The sequence below is a fragment of the Vulpes lagopus genome, chromosome 1 (assembly GCF_018345385.1).
Source record: "Vulpes lagopus strain Blue_001 chromosome 1, ASM1834538v1, whole genome shotgun sequence".
Taxonomy (NCBI): domain Eukaryota; kingdom Metazoa; phylum Chordata; class Mammalia; order Carnivora; family Canidae; genus Vulpes; species Vulpes lagopus.
In genome coordinates this window covers 140,256,286-140,274,375 of record NC_054824.1, presented here as the reverse complement: position 1 = coordinate 140,274,375, position 18,090 = coordinate 140,256,286, and the positions used below count along the sequence as shown (strand labels likewise).

General features: G+C 42.4%; 1 protein-coding gene across 1 annotated transcript in view; it reads right to left on the bottom strand.

Annotated features, from left to right (window-relative positions):
- Positions 1-18,090, bottom strand: part of SETBP1 (SET binding protein 1) — a 362,710-nt gene that overhangs the window by 23,019 nt on the left and 321,601 nt on the right. The window contains exon 5 of the mRNA XM_041743997.1: positions 5,498-5,668. Coding sequence (XP_041599931.1) covers positions 5,498-5,668 — 171 coding nt within the window. The remainder of the gene's footprint in view (positions 1-5,497; positions 5,669-18,090) is intronic.

Genomic DNA, 18,090 nt, shown 5'->3' with positions numbered 1-18,090 from the left:
GAGCCTCAGGGAAGCACAGAAGCTTCCAACCCTACTGGGTCTCTTCGTGGCCCAGAGCCAAGGGGAGGGGAGCTCTCTAGGCAGAGTCATTCTGTGCTGCTTCTAACATGGGTTTGTAGGCAGCACATTTCAGGCAACTTCAACAATTCATTTTTAAACTAAAGCTTTATTTTTGCTAGATCTTTTCTGAAGGTTTTCTGCTGTATATTTTAAGTGATTAATCTGGCCTTGTAGAAATTTATTTTACAATTTGAAGACTTCTTCAATTTCTACACTTACAGCACTTGGATGTTCCAAATCCTACTAATTTGTACATTTATTTGCTCTATTTTGGTTTGAAAGACAAGACTTTTGGCTGAATTGGTACACTATTTTAGTTAGGAGCATCAAATGATGATTCCACATGAGCACAAAGCAAAGAAAACAAATAATTTTTACAATTCTTATTGCAAAAGAATTCATTGCTTTTTGCACCTGAATATGATTTCTTTATTCTGGGCCCCTCTCCATAAATGGCAGTTGGTTAATTGAAAAATCAGGCATGCTACAGTTTGGGGGCCAGAAGCAATTTTCATGATTATTTTGCTCCAGCTACTAGAATACTGGATTTCTTTCTAATTCCATTAGAATTAAGAATTTATTCTTTTATTTGGGAAGGTGACTTTTCAAGCTTAAGGTATTGCATATTGATTACAGGTATTTGTCAGTTTGACGGGGCTGAGTTTGGTTCATTATTAAATGGTTTACCTAATACCAGTCTCTGCCTTCAGAAGCCAAATGTCCAATATGCTTGTGACATTGATTTAGTATTTTGTCCTTTATTTATTTTATTATTATTATTTCTTAAGCTTTTACTTAAATTCCAGTTAGTTAACATATGATAGAATATTAGTTTCAGTGGTACAAGTTAGTGATTCAACACTTCCATGTACCACCAAGTGCTCATCACAGCAAGTGCACTGCTTAATCCCTTCACCTATCTTACCCATCCTTCCACCCAGTATTTCCACTTACCCATAGGCTCTGGTAGTTGTAGTCAAGGCAGATCATATAGTTTTAGAGAATAATGGATTAGCCTTGATACAAAACAGATACAAACTATGAGCTGTGCTTACCTGCCTCCTGCTGTTACCTCTCCCTGGGCCACGCCTTGAGCAGTTGAGATTTGGTGATAGCAACCCTGATACATGTCTTTTTTTTCTCCTTGGATTTAAGATGAGAGGATATTGAGGGTGTGTGTGTGTGTGTGTGTGTGTGTGTGTGTGTGTGTCCTGACTTTCAGGTGCAGAACTGTAGAGGTTTTGTTTCCTTGAGGTTTTACTGAGTTCCTAAAGAATTTTTAATCTATTTAATAATGTAGCCTCATCTTAAACACAAAGGTAAGGGGCACATTTCAGTAATGAAATCACAAATTCTCTTCACGTTGCATGACCTTCCTGAGAAGTTAGTTCAATATGTAGGAGAGCAGAGAAATTGGCCTGACTTATTCAGGTATGGATTATCTGATATGGTTATTAAATCATGATTGGGACAGAGCAATAGAAGTTATTTCAAATTATGCATCACTTTAAACAAACTTTATTGAAGCCTTTACTGCATTAGCCCTAATTATTCACAATGATGATGCAGTGCTCCCTTGAATCAGACCCAGCTCTGTGGCCAGGGACTGTGGCTGATCGATAGCTATTGAGCAGTTTGATCACGAAGGCTGACCTGCTTGAGCACCAGTGGCAGCCATGGCCATCCCTCCCTCCCAGTAGCTCACAAACTGACATGTTCTCCGTCTGGCCTCCCTCTCCTGCAGCTCATCCTCTGCCTCTTCCTCCAAATCAATAACTTTATAATCAGCATGCTTCCCAGACTCTGAGAAGCTAAAAAATTGCCTTAAACAAAACACACACACACACACACACACACACACACACACACCCTACCCACCCATCCACCTGCCCCTCCATATATCTACACTCAAGCTAGAAAAGACATGTTTTCAACCTCTGACCCACATCCATTTCTTCCATGTTAAAATGTTTATAAAATAATGGACTTTATTTTTTTTTTTAATTTTTTATTATTTATGATAGGCACACAGTGAGAGAGAGAGGCAGAGACACAGGCAGAGGGAGAAGCAGGCTCCATGCACCGGGAGCCCGACGTGGGACTCGATCCCGGGTCTCCAGGATCGCGCCCTGGGCCAAAGGCAGGCGCTAAACCGCTGCGCCACCCAGGGATCCCTAAAATGTTTATAAAATAAGGTAGAGAATGTTTTGTTTGTTTTTTGACCAAAGATCACCTATTTAAAAAAATACTGTGAGGACTCTAGCCTGATTATTTGGCAAGTATTTAACAACAGCCTACCACATGTCCATCAAATGTTTCCCATTTGATGGTTAACTCCCATGATGAAGCATGTTTTTCTCAGATGTCTGCCACCATGTCTGGTGCTGTATAAGCACACAGCTACTGTTTCACCATGATTCATTACACTGAGTGATTAATTATTGAGCATCTACTATGTGTCAGGGGGCATACCAGATACATTAGCATTCATTACTTGAAAAGGAAAGGAATTTCTAATTACTTGAATTCTTTCAGTACATTTTGTATCTCTAGACATGACTTCTTAAATTAATTTTGCTTTCTAAGACACTTAGTTTTATGCTCTTTTCCTCTTTTCCCCCACTTTGCACTTGTCTGGTCTTCAAAACCACTCTGTAGAAATGATGACCTATTGAAAACAGACCAGAAGTACTTCCAAATTACCTTGCTTATAGCGAAAGATGAAAAAGAGACCCTAAATAAAACAAAAATGAAGTGAATTGTCTCAGCAGAAATATCTATGACTAATGCACAAGCACACAATTGAATGAAATCAAACCAAGACACTGCTTACTAACTTTCTACTGTGTGTCTGCCTATGGTTAAAGTATCAAAAGATGAGTTTCACTTGCTATTCCCTAAAAGAAGTAGGAATCCATAATTAGGGAGAAAGAAACCTGCCTTTGCTCATGTTGGGCCCAGGACAGAAGGGAGAATCCACTGGAAATCAGGCAATAAATCAAGAAGTTTGAGTTCCAACCCAATTGCATGACCTCAGGGCAGTCTCTGAATCTCAGGAGCAATCACGTGTGAATCACATATGAAACAGGGTGTTGGACACGAGCCCAGACTGTGTGACCCTAACTCTCTTAGGTTTGTGGGAAGCCATTTATCTGTGGGGAGCGGAATCTAAGGAAGGTCTGGCCTCCAGCACCTGGAGAGATCTCTGGCTTGTGTTCTCCCAAAAGTTCTGCTTAGCAGCCTGAGACCCGGAAATGGACCAAATCTGAAATTCTCATGAGGGTCTCATTTTAGCACTGCCAAAAATAAACAGCCCATTCCTGCATCCTGAAACAGGAGAGCTTTGGCTCAGCTCTGATTACCAGAGAAGCAGGTTTAAAAGTTTAATACTCACCTGTTTCTAAGCCTGTTTGGCCTACTTGTAAATGACTGGATGCAAATTGAGGAGGGGAGCCTGTGAAAGCATGGGGTCCAAAGAATGCACTCTCTCACTCTGAATAGAAAGAGCTGAGGGGAAGAAATGGGGGACCACCTGTCTTTTGCCCCTGGGAAATATCTGTGCTTGGCAAGCAAAGGCAGAAATATACAGGCTAATTTCTAAATCCATAAACGGAGCTCTCCAGAGCTTAACCAACAAGGTTGCATAAGTAATTATCTGGGTGGATAGCGTGGACTCCAACCCAAAGCTTTCACTCCAGCCAAGTGGAGTTCTGGGCTTGGCACTAGCTCCCACATCCAGGACCATGTCCACTTTGCTCCCTCTGCCTGGACACCCTCTCACAAAGGCTCTACCATCCTTGGGTCAAGTCTCAGGGTAGCTTCTCCCTCACTCACCCACGACCTTCCCTCTGACCTCTCCCTGTTCTCATTGCAGGCACCGTTTACCTGGCATTTCCACCAAGAACTTCTCACTTCATGCCTAGCACATGAAAGGTGGGTAGATTCACTATCACATCTGAGAGACTCTCCCATCCCTTCTAAGCAAGATTTCCCAAAAAGCTGAGGAGAGAATAGCATTTCCAAGAGATGTTAAGAGCTAGGGCCAGAAAAATGGGTTCTGTGGTCAGATACGATTGCAAAATTCTGTGTCTCTCTTTCCTGGAACATCACAGTGCACACACTAGTCAATTCAAGGCTGTGAGAAGCCCTGTGGGAAGAAAGCGGGTATAAAGCAGCATTCCCTGTACTCTCTTAACTATGCAAATATCTTTTATCACAAGACACCTACTAATGTCTTGCAGAACTCAGTTTGGGAAATGTCACTCCAAATATTTCCTTCTATAGTTTCAATCAGGCACATTTTCTAATTACCAGTAATTTCCATCGAGGAGGTAGGTATGAAGACCAGTTGAGTTCTTTGTTCAAAGCAACCTGCTTAGTGAGAAGATGAGTGTAGAGTGAATATCAATAATGAGTCTCTTCCTGGGGTTCCAATTGTAATAGGCATTTCTAAACACTACAACATGCTTAACATTTACCAGTGCATGAATTCCACAACGGGCCCTCCTGTGTGCCACGAAGATAGCAAGCACCTAAATCATGGATTCCACCCCTGAGGTCTGTACAGTTTCATTGTGAGAAGAAGTTAACAGGGGACAGTTCTGTAGTCTCTGGGTAGGTAGCAAACACCTACCCAGATGAGACCCTGGGTGCTGTGTGCCTTCAGGGGATGCTGGACCTTGAAGGTCTGTAGGATGTGAGCAGGAGTCAAGGAAGGCTGTCCTCAAAGAAAGGTGTTAAGCCACGTCCAAGGCTTGCTTTCTTGCCAGGAGGGATAGCATGCAGGGGCGTTGGTGCAGGCACTGGTGGGGGATTATGTGGGGAGCCAAGGAAGGCAGAGCATCTGGGATGTCTGAATAAGGAGTTTATATTTTATCAACAGCCAGTGAAGAGTCAGGTGACTATTGAAGAATTCGTGATATCATGGGGTAGATGAAGCAAGGCTTCAGAGAAACTCTGATTATTGACTCCCAACCCCTGTGAGCCAGGGAGCTGATCAAATGCAGTGGTCCACAGCATGGGTGCTGGGCCTACGTTGGCATCCTCACTGTCCACAGGTTTGTGGGGCCAGGCTCTTGATGCCTGGCTTCCTCTTCTGAACTGAAGGCATAGGTAAACCTCACAGGCCTCTTTTAGAAGTCACCTAAGATAACATATTTAAAGCCCTCGATGCAAAGATTAATAAATAAATCTCTTGATGCTTGATGAGAAGTCATTAATACTGTTATCATTCAGTTGCTACTCATGAGCTTTTGCCCCCAGGTCCTAAGCTTATCTCTTTCCTTTCTTCCCACTTGAAAACCCAGTAGGGACACAGGCTGAGTATCTATGGGAGGTTGGCTAAGCAGAGAACCTAGATGGCACAGCATGTTCCCCGTGGGCCTTCTCCATGCCCACCTTCATGGGGCTAAACCCGAAGCCTCTGCACAGTGCTCACCTGCATCAGACGTGGCTGCAGATGCAGCAAGGAGCGATAACACCGGGCTCGGTGGGATTGCCACACTGTCCACTGTGGCTGGCTTCTTCCTGGTCATCATGGTGGACGCAGAGCCCTCGTTCTTACTATGTGGTGCCGTTTGGTCCACTTTTAGGTGGGGACTTGGCATCCCTATGAAAGAATAAACCCGAAGCTTATAGTTACTTGAAGGAATAGGAAAATAGACAATAGAAAACGTAAAAGTGAGCTGAGGAAATTGTTAGAATCACGTGACCTCCTTCTGGTACACCAAGAATGAAATCTTAGAACATTTAAAGAGAAAAAAATAAATATTAGCAGCATGACTGGTTTGGGTTTCATGGCTGAGATTAGTGGTGACAACATTCCTTGGTTATGTGGAAGCAGGGGCACAGGCCCAGTGGAGCAGGAGAGTCCAGCAGGTATTCCTTTGTCTTCGGTGGGTCAAGAAGCCCATCTTTCTAGACATTGTGTCATGTGCAGCATGACGGGGACAAAGGGGCCCCATTCTAGCTTCTCATCTCATCTGGCTGGGGACACAAGACTAAAGGAGTAAGAAAAATTGGGTGACACATAAGGGCAGGCTTCACGTCCTAGGTGCTCGGGGACCACTAAGGGGTTCGGGATTCACATGGGGACAAGTGAGGATAGGCTTTCCAGAGCTCATGCTAAAGCAGCAAGGAAGAGGGAAAAGCTATTCTTAATCCCATGAAGAGAGTACACTAAGTTCTGGGTAGGGAACGAAGATGATTCGGACGAGAGGCCAGGCTGCCAGAGCACAAGTTGCATCGTGGGGGCTGCTGTGTAACGACAGTCCCCATGGCCCAGTGAATGTTGATTTGGAGGCTTTTCAGTCTCTGGTCCTAATAAGCATCAGAAATCATGTCTTTGTGATGCCGAAGAGCACCTCTCGTGAAGCGCCTCTGTAAATGCCTGGAAATGTGCTATGTAACAAATTACAGAGCGATTCTGGAACGTTGCTTTGTAGGCCAAGCAAATCCAGGCTCTCTTAATTTTTAGCTATGTGATCATAAGCAAGTGACTTAACATCTCCAAGCTTTAAGATTCCTCGGCCTACAAATGGGGTGGAACAGTATAAGCTCACAGGGGTGGCTGAGAGTATCCCTCAATTGATTAATGTAAAGCACTTAGAGCGATGTCTGGCACACCGTCCATGACCTGTAAGTGTGTCCTGTTACTGTTACTCTTACTATTATCACTGTCTGCCCCGTAGCCTGTTGCTTCATCGTGGCAACTGGAAGCAGCTGGCAAAGCCTCCCCTCTCTTGCCTGACCCGACCAAGGACCTCTGGGCCCCTCCTATGTCCCCAGCTGCAGAAAAGTGGCTCTCCAACTGGTCCAAGCCTCAGGCCAGAGGCTCAGGGTGTCTGAATCTGAATGTCAAATAGTCAGCCACAGAGAATTCTTCATTTCTAGGCTACCTGCCACTGAGAGCAACAACAAATAGGGCTTTATCACAATAGCCCTTGACCCTTGTTCTTCCAACCCAACCACCATGAAGTGATTCAGTCCTCTCCCAGAGTAACGTTATGTTGCTGCCACCGTGAAAGCAGCTCAGATGGGGCTGGTGGCAGCCCTGTGAAGTGGGTAGCACAGAGTGACTAGTTTCTTAATTTTACAGATGAGGAAAACACATTTCTGAGAGGTTATGAGATAACTAACTAAACTCACACAGCCCTAATGTTAGGGCTGGGAGTCTGCAAACAGCCAGATGCTAAATTCTTGGTCTGTGGGTCATCCTGGCCTAGCTGGTCGTCTGCTAACACCTGTCTACCGCCCTTGTCTGCCGACAGCACTGTTCACATCAAGCATGCCCAGGCCCTAGCCTCACACCTGGAAAAGGCACCTGTAACCACCTAGGGAAGAAAGTCATATTGACATTTTCATTTACGTACTACGCCATCCCACCCTCTGAAACCATCCCCTCTTGTGTTGTGAATAATAATGCTGTTTATACTTCTTGGATTTTATATTTCATAGCATTTTGACAGTGGAGGTAGACAGACATCAAATTCGGTGACAGAAAGATTGCAAGGCATGACCATCAAGAAGCCAGGAAGGGCTGCAAACGTGGACAGCCTGCCCATTTGTGAAATATGCAGGTGTGTCAGGGATGGGCGAGGCACATCACTATAGTACATGTAAAATACACACAGAATCACCCACCAGGAGATACATCCAAACGGGTAATAGTTGCTATTCTCAGGAAGGAGGCAACAGGAAAGTTCGGTGAGGAAGAGAGAGTTTTTACCTTTACTCCCTTAGCCTTCTTTATTGTTAATTTTTTTATTGTTAATATTTTTTATTGTTAATATTTTTAAAGCCACACACATATTAAACTTTGTTTCCTTTGAGAAAATTAGCAGACTTGTGGGAAAATCGAGAAGTCTACGAGAGCACAGGCTTTGGGGCAGAATGCTATGCTTGGACAACTGGCTGCGAACAACCTCAACTGGGGACAGCAGGCCTGAGTCTGACGAGAGTCCCCCAGTTCGGTATGCCATGCCACTGGGGTCACGCTCCCCTTGAATGGAGGCAAGTGTGCCTTCCATGGCACACCTCTGCAACTCCAAGCCGCCACAGAGTTCTGTTGGATAACAGCTCCTCTGGAAAAACCCATTGATATGTCATCTTTGTACCTGTGGACACAGGTTAGGAAGGTAATTCTTTGCCCAGATTATGACACAGACCCATTTAGGGAACAAGCCACAAACAGGATTAGCAGGAGGATATTTAACTCTCACTTGGGAACAAACTAATTTCAAGTCATTTTTGTTGTACCCATTTTCATGCAAATGTTCACAATCCAAATTAGTCTCAGTCCACATCATTTCATTAAAGTTCATTCGATCATACCTCTATTGGGCATACTTTGCTATTCAAGTGTTTATGTTAAAAGTAATAAAATGACACTTAAAAACTCTATAATTCAAATTGTCACTATTAGCTGTCTTGAAAATCCTCGATAATTTAGGATTTTCTAGATTATTGTACTGTTTGTCAGTTGCCATCCAATGAATTTGAAAAGCAATTAGGAAAAAAAGAAAAAAGAGCCCTGATGTTTTCTCAGACATTTTTGGGTTTTGAAAGGATTATGGAAACAATCCCAGAAATAGCATACATGAGCAAGTATATTAGATAAGCTTTCAACAAGGACTAATCTAACAGCATTTGGAAAACACAAAATCTGCCTGAGAGCAGAGGGCTTGGGGTACTGGAATGGGTGACTCCTCCCAGGGACACAGCACTGGGCAGGCTGGGCACCAGAAGTTTTGTTTCCCGTCATTCCAGGCGGCAGCTGATGCTCCATGGAGAGGTGCCCAAATGATCGGACATAGTTCTCAGAGACCTGACATGAGGGCAGAATGCTGGGACATTTGGAAAGTTTCTTCCCAGCATGGCCCTAGCTTCCCATCTCTCCATGGGAGGGAGACGTGTGAAGCTGGAGGTCCACCAGGATGAGACCTGGAGATGGCGTTGTGCTAACTGGACCATGGAGCTATGTTACTTCAACTAACCCTGGGACCTGAGTCCAGATGAGCATAGCTTTGATGTGGGACAGGATCACTTCTCAACCTCACACAGCAGACTGTGGAGAGCACATACGGGGTGTGTGTCCAGCACATCCGTAAACCCCAACACAGAACAGATTGTACTCAGGCGTGCATATTTGGAGGCCAGTACGTTTTTTAAAGGAGGAAATAACAATGCTAATAACTATGTGGATCCAACATCTGTTCACAATTAAAAGACAGAGCCAAGAGGAAATATTTTTTAAAAGTTAAACCTATAGGAAAACATTCTGCTAATAACCTGTTGACCTCTATTGATACGTTTTTTAAAAAGCCTTTGAAACTGGGCTGTGGTGTATCGAGGGACAGTCACTCATTTTCAAAGGTAATTTCTCATAGACCACTTATCCCCTCAAACCTCTACCTGCACACCGTGTTTGCATTAGGGACTTGATTTATGGATTCCCACTCCTCCGATGCAGAAGCTGACTTCCTGTTGCCTTGGTTACTTGGAGCTTAGTTCAAGGTTAAAGTACTCCCAAATCAGTATCAGTGGCAGGCGCTGCATCTAGCGGCCAAGTTATTGACTGCCCCAGGATGCAAAAAGGTCAGAGACCAAAGCACTGTTTACTGCCTTAAGGGTGAGTCAATAGCTTCAATATTTTGATTCTGTTTCTTCCAAAGTAGTAGTTGCTGTTCAATTACCTCTTCCTGGGGTTGTTCAAGGTCACAGGGGTCATGGAGGAAAAGCAGGGTCTGTGTTGGCTGACTTTCCCAGGATCCCTTTAATGAGCTCTGTGACCTTGGATAATAAAAACCAGCCTCACCTTAGAGTAATGTGTATGTTGCTCTAGGTTTACAAAGCCACTTTATCTCATTTTCTTTAGGGGGAAAACAAACAGAAAATCTTTGTAAGATGAGTACTATGTATTCCCCTTTTCTAGATCAGAGAAAGGGCGTCTAGAGAGGTTGCATAACTTATGTAAAATCATACAGTTGGTAAGAGGTTGGGGAGATCTAGATCCTGACTCCTTGATGGGTCCTCATGTCACAAGTTCTTTAATATAGAGAGGCTAATGGAATAGTCACCTAGGGATCATATGTAATTCATGTTGTAAGACCCACTATAGAGAGCAGTAGATCTAGAAAATACTATGTGATTAATATAGGCTTGTTGAACACCTTAATTAATATTTTAATTATATGATTTGCAAATGCAATTGTTTCCTGGTGACAAAGCTTAGATTGGAATAGTGGGAGAGCTTGACACCACTGAGATGGTGGTTGGGTTCATCAACCACCTCTCTGGCCCCCTTCACACTGCAGAATGCAGGGCTTGGCATGCACTGGGAGGTATATTATATTGAGCAGTCAGTGGCTTTTAATCTACCAAAGAGCTTTGACATACATAATGCTATTTGCCCCTTGCAGCATCTCTGTGGATGACAAAAGGCAGATGGTAAAACTCCAAATACACAGATAAGGAAACTGAGCCACAGAGGACCAGATGATTTGCCCTAACTCACATATCATGTGTGCAGAAATGGTGCAGAAATCCATGCTTCTTGACTCAATTCAATGTTCTTTTCTTTCCCTTTTGGGTCAACAGTAAATGCCATATTTTTGCACAAGACAAAACTCTTGAAAACTTGATAATAATTCCCATTCTCATAACTTGTTGCTGGATTGATCCATTGCTCTTTTTTCTTGTTTGCAAATGAACTTCACTGATGGCACACAGGGGGATGTATATTACAGAAGAAAATGAATCAAGCACTAGGTAATACCTTTAGAACTTGGGGAAAAAATATTTTTCTGTGTTGAAGTCAATAAAAATGTTATTTTTGTTGCATTATCATATTCATTAATTCAACCAGTATTTATTGAATGTTTACTGTACCAGGGACACAGCATTGGTCCAAACCGCTAAAGTCCCTATTTTCTAAGAATTGCATTCTAATAACCTTGGCATAGCTTAAAGGTGGCTATTACTTTTTATAAAAACACAGAAAGATCCTAAGGGTTTTTTTTTTAAAGATTTTATTTATTTATTCATGAGAGACACAGAGAGAGTGAGAGGCAGAGACATAGTCAGAGGGAGAAGCAGGCTCCCTGTAGGGAGCCCAATGTGGGACTCGATCCCAGGACCCTGGGATCATGACCCGAGCAGAAGGCAGACGCTCAACCTCTGAGGGCACCCAGATGCCCACCTAAGGTGTTTTTTAATCATCCAAAGGCAGCGCCTCCACTACTCAACTCATATGGTGTCTGAAGGATAGAGGTCCAAGGACCCAGATCTCAGCAAAGAGAGGGCACCACCATGAACATTAGAAAAAGACATTGGCTTCCTATGTGCACAGGCATCTCCACTGCACCGGGTCCCAAGGGAGGAGCACCAGCTGGATTTCCACCCCACCCTCTCCTGGAGCCCAGTGTCGTGAACAGTGAACAGCCTGTTCAACCATAGTGACTCTTTCACCAAGTGTTTTGTGTCAAATGAGTTTTACTACATTCTAGGACCTTGTGAGGTGAAATTCAGGCAAAGTTACTCTTGAATAGAATGCTGTCCAGTGAGTGTAGAGTTAATCATCTTAAAATTCACAAATATTTGACTGTCCACTAGCACAACTCGGCAGATGTGAGTCCTGTATTTGCACAGAAAGTTTAGAAGTGCAGAGTGACATAGGACAGAAAGATTTACGAAACGGAAAACCAAATAAGACCGGAAGCCAAATGAGTCCCTCAGGAATTAGGAGGAAAATGAGATCTCAGTGGGATCTGAGGTGGTCTGTACTCATCCATTTATTCATTCAACATTCATTAAGGACTGTTGCGTGCCAGGCACCATTAAGCACAGGGAACAAGAATAGTCATGCACTCAGGAAGACAGAAGACACAAGTACAGAAACCCTGGTCTCCATGGGCAGAATTCAATCACCAGGAGTGGAGGGAGGCTCTCTCTATCTCTACCAGGCCTGGGACATGACAAGAGTAGAAGCAGGAATAACAAGCCTTCTTTGTGCAACTGAGACAAGAGTGCTTGGGAGGAATCATAAAAACCAAATACTGGGATATATGGTTGGAAAGGCAGATGGGAAAAATGAAATGAAACCTACAGCTTGTTGTTGGGTAGAGTTAGAGCCTTTCTCTCATATGTCCTATCATCTTGGACAGACTTTTGGCTTCTTGTGTCCTTATTTGGTGGTTTCTCTGACATTCTTGGAGTCAACTGAAACATTGACTATAGGTCAGGAACTGTGTCTTACTTTGTTAGTGATTCCTCAACACTTAACTTGATACTAGATGCTCAACGGTGTTGGACAGATGAATGGACAAAGAAAACACATCTATCCTAGGCCCAAACCTTCTGGGGGAAGCTGCCCCCACTACTTTAGTCCACAAACAGTCCTGTTTTCTAAATCTGCTATTTCCAAGTAGTAGAGAGTAGAGGCAAAGAATGTATTTTTGGAATAAGACTACCAGCTTCACCAGCTGTGTGAGGTGGGGCAGGTTATATCAACTCTCTGCCTCAGTGTTCTCATCTGTTAAATGAACCCGTTGTGAGGATTAAATGAGATTATACATTATAGTAGACAGAAAACAAAACCCCAGCTCCCCAGAGACGTCCATATCCTCATTCCTCGAAACTGTGAATGTAACATGGCAAAGGAGAACTGAAGATAAAACTAATGTGGCCAGGGGCACCTGGGTGGCTCAGTCGGTTAAGCATCTGCCCTCAAGTCATGATCTCTGGGTCCTGGGATGGAGTCCTACATCCGGCTCCCTGATCAGTGGGGAGTCTGCTTCTCCCTCTGCTCCTCCCTCCTGCACATGCTCACTCTCTAAATTAAATAAATAAAATCTTTTTTTTTTTTTTTAAGGAATTAATGTGGCCAATGAGATGCTCTTACACAGGAAGAGTAGCCTTGATTACCAAATGGTTGAAATGGAATCAAAGGGTCTGTTAAAGTGGAAGAAAGAGGTGGAAGAGAAGAGTTCTAGAAAGAGATGTGGTGTTGACAGCAGGGTCAGCGAGATGCTACGTTGGTGGCTTTGAAAAAGTGGTGGCTTTGAAGAAGCTTTTTCCGGAAAAAGCAAGGAAATAGATTCTACCCTACAGATTCCAGAAAGGATACAGCCCTCCTGATACTTTGACTTTAACCCAGGGAAATCCATTTTGGACTTCTCACCTCCAGTAGTGTAGAGTAATATATTTGTGTTGTTTAAGCCACTAAGTTTGTGGAAACTTGTTATAGTAGTGACAGAAAACTAACACTCATGGTGCCTGGGTGTAATAAGCAGTCACCTGCGTCAACTATTATTATAATTATATTTTATCACTATATTGTCTTAGTTTTCTAATTAGAAACTTATTTCATATGTTCAGGTTACATGTGTCCCCTATAAGATTTAAGTTCTTTAGGAAGCTGACTGTATATGCTTTTCTTCCTATCTTCCTAGCATACAACTGACACAAATAAAGTAGTCAGTGGACACTGAGAGTCAATAAGTTGTATTAGACACAGATAATTTGTCAATAAGTTGTATTAGACACAGATAATTTGTTGATATGAGTCTTAAGAGACCAAGGTTCTAAGACACTGAATTATTGCAGGATTTGCCCCACTTCCTGGATCAACTTGAACAATCTCACTGAGTTTCATATTCCCACTGGTCAGAATCTCTTCTAGCTCTACTCTTCTGATTCCGAACTTTCTAGATTCAGAGAAAACACTAAACAATCTAATTAGTTCTTCCGTCTCTTAATTCAGGAGTGCAGAAATGGGCTGAGAGGATAATATTTTACCCATTGGAACCTCACAGAGCTTTATACCTTCACAGAGTTTTGGTGTAGTAAATTCTAATCATGTATACATAAGTCAGTCTCTCCTGATCCTAGAGTGAAACGTTCATGTCAGATGAAAGGTGTTTTCTTGAAGCACCCAATGACATCATCCAGAATGGAAATATAGCAAATATCAAAACTGCAAAGACATACTGAGTAAGAGGTTTTAAATCTTTCTGAATCTCAGACATCAGAACCTCTTATTGGAGAAAAAACTGTATACACACACACACACACACACACACACACACGCATGCACACCATAGAAGGACAAAGGGCAGACAGAACCAAACAGAATGCTGATGTAACTGTGCTCCCATGTTTAAAAAAAAATGTGGAGACAATAGAGTGGTAGCTGTTCTCTGAAAAATATAACAAAGGGACTTTCGAGATGTATTCACTAGGGAAGAAACAATGCATACATGTAATTAAAACCAATTTAATACTACAATGCACCAAGTATGCTCTTGTTACGTCCTTGGAGATCAAGTGGCTTAGGAATTTGCTAGTGTAATGTACTTAAGCACGTCACAGGCTTCATCAACAGATAAATACAAAGAAGCTTAAGTAAAGTAAAACTGAGGCAGTTAAGAGTTAGTCTGGTCCTTCCTGGGCAACTTATCCCCAAACAGGGGATAAGATTTGGCTTTCTCAAGCATCTCAGAGAGAGAATGACAGAGCCATGACTCTGACCCCCCCCCCCTGCCGCCGGCCTTACTTTTGGCCTGTCTCAGGCCAGCATGTTGGTACTGAGCTGCAAGGGCTCCATTCTGAGACTTCACAGTAGCCATCCTCTTGCTCTTCTGGTACACATCTCTTAGTCTACACTCACAGGGCAGCTTACAGACAGACCACGCCAAAAACTAGAGATTTGATCCAAGCTATAAGATCACTGACTCTGGGAGATTCTCCCTAATATAAAGGGCTTAGTAGTCAAGGCTGGGTAATATAAGCATCTTTTGTAGGGTCTTCCTTTTTACCATTACAGTGTGGAGTCGCAGAGCACATCTGCATGGTAATACAGATCTTGATGCTAACTGGGTCACCTTATTTGCATTTTGATTACTGCTTATTTAGAAGCCACATTGAGAAAAGAGCTTGATATCAGGAGCTTAAGTGCATGTGTGTCTATAAATACATGTATAAATAGATAAATGCATATTTACTGGTTTGTGAAAGATCAGTCTGATACGTACTCATTTCTCATGGACATATCTGTGGGAGCCTGACTATGTATGGATCTTAGGATTATAATGCAGTTATAGAATCAAATTACTCTTCTCAATGCAATATCATCCACTGTATAGACATCCTGTGTCAGCCAATGATGTCAGTTTAACATATATCCAACTTGTTAAGTAGTCATCCCTTTATGTTTGGCAAAATTATATTATTTTAAAACCTTTACCGGACCTCTTCCTCAAACAGCCTACTTTGTTCCACTATTTAAATTCACCTTATAGAATGCAAACATAGTGTGACTGTGTGCAGGCATACACACGTGGACACAGAATGTGTACTCGAAAAGCTCTCTTCTTTGCAATAGAAGAAAAAAATCGCAGAAACTCAGACCCATCATTAGATAGATCTCCTAATCTTTATCTCTAGTAGTTCAGTCAGACGAGCTAATACCATGATGATGGCTTTGAAATCTCTTAGGAATTGGATGAGGAGAAGTGATAGTGATGAACTCCCAGCTAATAAACACAGAGTGCTTATTTCGGCAGAATGATCAATTTCTAGATGTCCGGAGGCTTGTCTGATACAGTTGATTTACTCATCCTCGCTTACCTCACTAATAAAGCCAAAGTCCGCCATCAGATTACAGAGGTGCCGAGGATTTCTTAAAGGGGCAGAAGAGAGAGCTAAGGTAGTATTCATCACATCCCTCTAAACATCACTCCCGCCCACCATCCTCGAAACTTCAGCTGCTTCTTCACTGATACTCTGCACTCAATAGACTTTGGGTGAGTACAGTAATACAGACAATTAATTTGTTACCTTGTTAGGGGAAATTTAATGCAATGATCTAAAAGGACTCTTACATATTGTGATAAACTTTAGTGCCTCCGGGCGGCTCCCCTCTCATTGGGCTCATTTCACATCTCATCCATTATGTAAATGAGATTTGGAAATAGTTGAGTTTCACTAATGTAGCTCAACTCTGATGGATTGGAGAGAGTCAGTCCTACTGAAACTAATGAGGTTAAATGCACCTCAACATTTCTTTCTACTGGGTTGATTATGCAAGCCTCTGTTCAAGAAATGGGATGTGGTGCACTTTCTCCCCCACCATCCTCTAAGGAAATCTCACTGTCACCAGACCCCAAAGTGGCCCAGAATATGTCTGATTTGGATGATGTTTGTGTTGGTTCCAACCGATGCATGGCTGCACAGACAGAGCTAATGGACAACATGTCATTACATGCAGCAGGATTGAGAATAGGATTTCAGATTTTAAAAAAGGGGGTATTTCAACAGTTAGTGCATCTGAGGAGGTCCCTTGGTCATCTAAGGAAGAGGAGGGGGAAATTTACAGACATGGACAATGGGGATGAAAAGTCCTTGGTGGGGCTTGAAATCAGAGAAGGAAAGTTAGTCGTTGGGGAGGTCTGGAACTGATGAAGGGACTACTCCATTTGAATCAATCATTCATAGGGGATCTAGTCTTCAGACAGAGATGAAGAATAAGGACTTCACCCAATGCTAGCAAATTGAATTTAAATAAAATATTTTTTAAAAATGAACAAGGACTTCTACATTCTGAATTTCATTTGGAAGGCCAAGAAATGGGATTCCAAAGACTGAAGACTGTGAGATGCTATTTAAATTAAAAAAAAAAAAAAAAAAAAGGAACAAGCATTTCAGGAGAGGCAGCTTCAAAATATCCAGAGTCATGGAAGCAGGAAGGTGAGGTTTAATTTTCAGAATAAAAAATATCTGCAGAATTTTTTAGTCATTCTTTAAAAAGGAAGGGAGATGTTGGATGAGGAAAGTAAAATGAAGACATGGAGGCAGAAACATTCTGTGGAAGAGGGAATCAGAATCCAAATGCGCAAGCCGGTAATTGCGGAATATACTACTTTCAAGGAAAGGAGTTTTAAGCTGGTGAATAAGGCTGTGACCTGGGAGTCAGAAGTCCCTTGGTTTAAATCCCAGCTCTGTTGTTTAACTAGGTATTTGACCTTGTTCAGGTTATTTAACCTCTCAAAGCTTCAATTTCCTTATTAAAAAAAAAAAAAAAGTTTAATGAGCCACCTACCTCAGAGGGTTATCGTGGGGATTAAATGAGATAATACCTATAAGATGCTTTCTAGCACAGTGGCTGGCACTGAGAATGGGCTCAGAACAGGCCAGCCAGGAGCACAATCAGGAAGCGTGAGACATCTACAAGGTGATTAGGAAGGAGGCCACCAGATACCTGAATGAAGGACAGGTCCCTTGGAGGAGAGGTTGCAAGCTAAGTTATTGCTCCATTTCCACCTCCTGACTAATGCTCAACTCTCTCAAAGCTGGGATCCCGGTGAGAAAGCTTCTCGACTCTTAAATATTCAACCTGATGACACATTCTCTTGTTAGTAGTTGATGATGAGGAAGCAGTTTTGTTCTTGTGTTAATTAGTTCAGCAAAAGTTTCAGTGCCTAGTGTGCGAACATAGCAACTCCCGGTCCTTTGGGGGACCCTTAAAATACAAGAAATAGTCCAGTCTTTGGGTCGTCAAATATTTAGTTAAAAAAAAAAACAACAAGATGCAGGAACAAGAAATTTAAATAAAAATAACAATCTCCCCTGAGCTGAAGAAGACCACCTGCATTACCTTCCCTGGCACCTGGGGCCACACTAGCATATATTCTAGAACAATATTTTAAGATGGAATTTATTACCTGTATAACTCATATACAAATACACATAATTGATCTGATTAAGAATAAGAATATACATTAATATAGACACCACAACAAAAGTAACAAGGTTAACTGGTGTGATCATTTTTATGGAAAAAGAGCATTTCAAAATGGTTAAAAGGGTGAGCTGTGAGCCCACATTCCCTGTGTTCAAATCACAGTTCTACAAGCTCCTGGTTGTCTGAACCTGGGCAGCTTATTTAACCTCACTGTGCTTCAGTTTTCTTGCCAATAATGAAATTCATAAAGTTGCCATCCCCCAGTTCAGTGTGAGGACACAAAGATAAGTCTC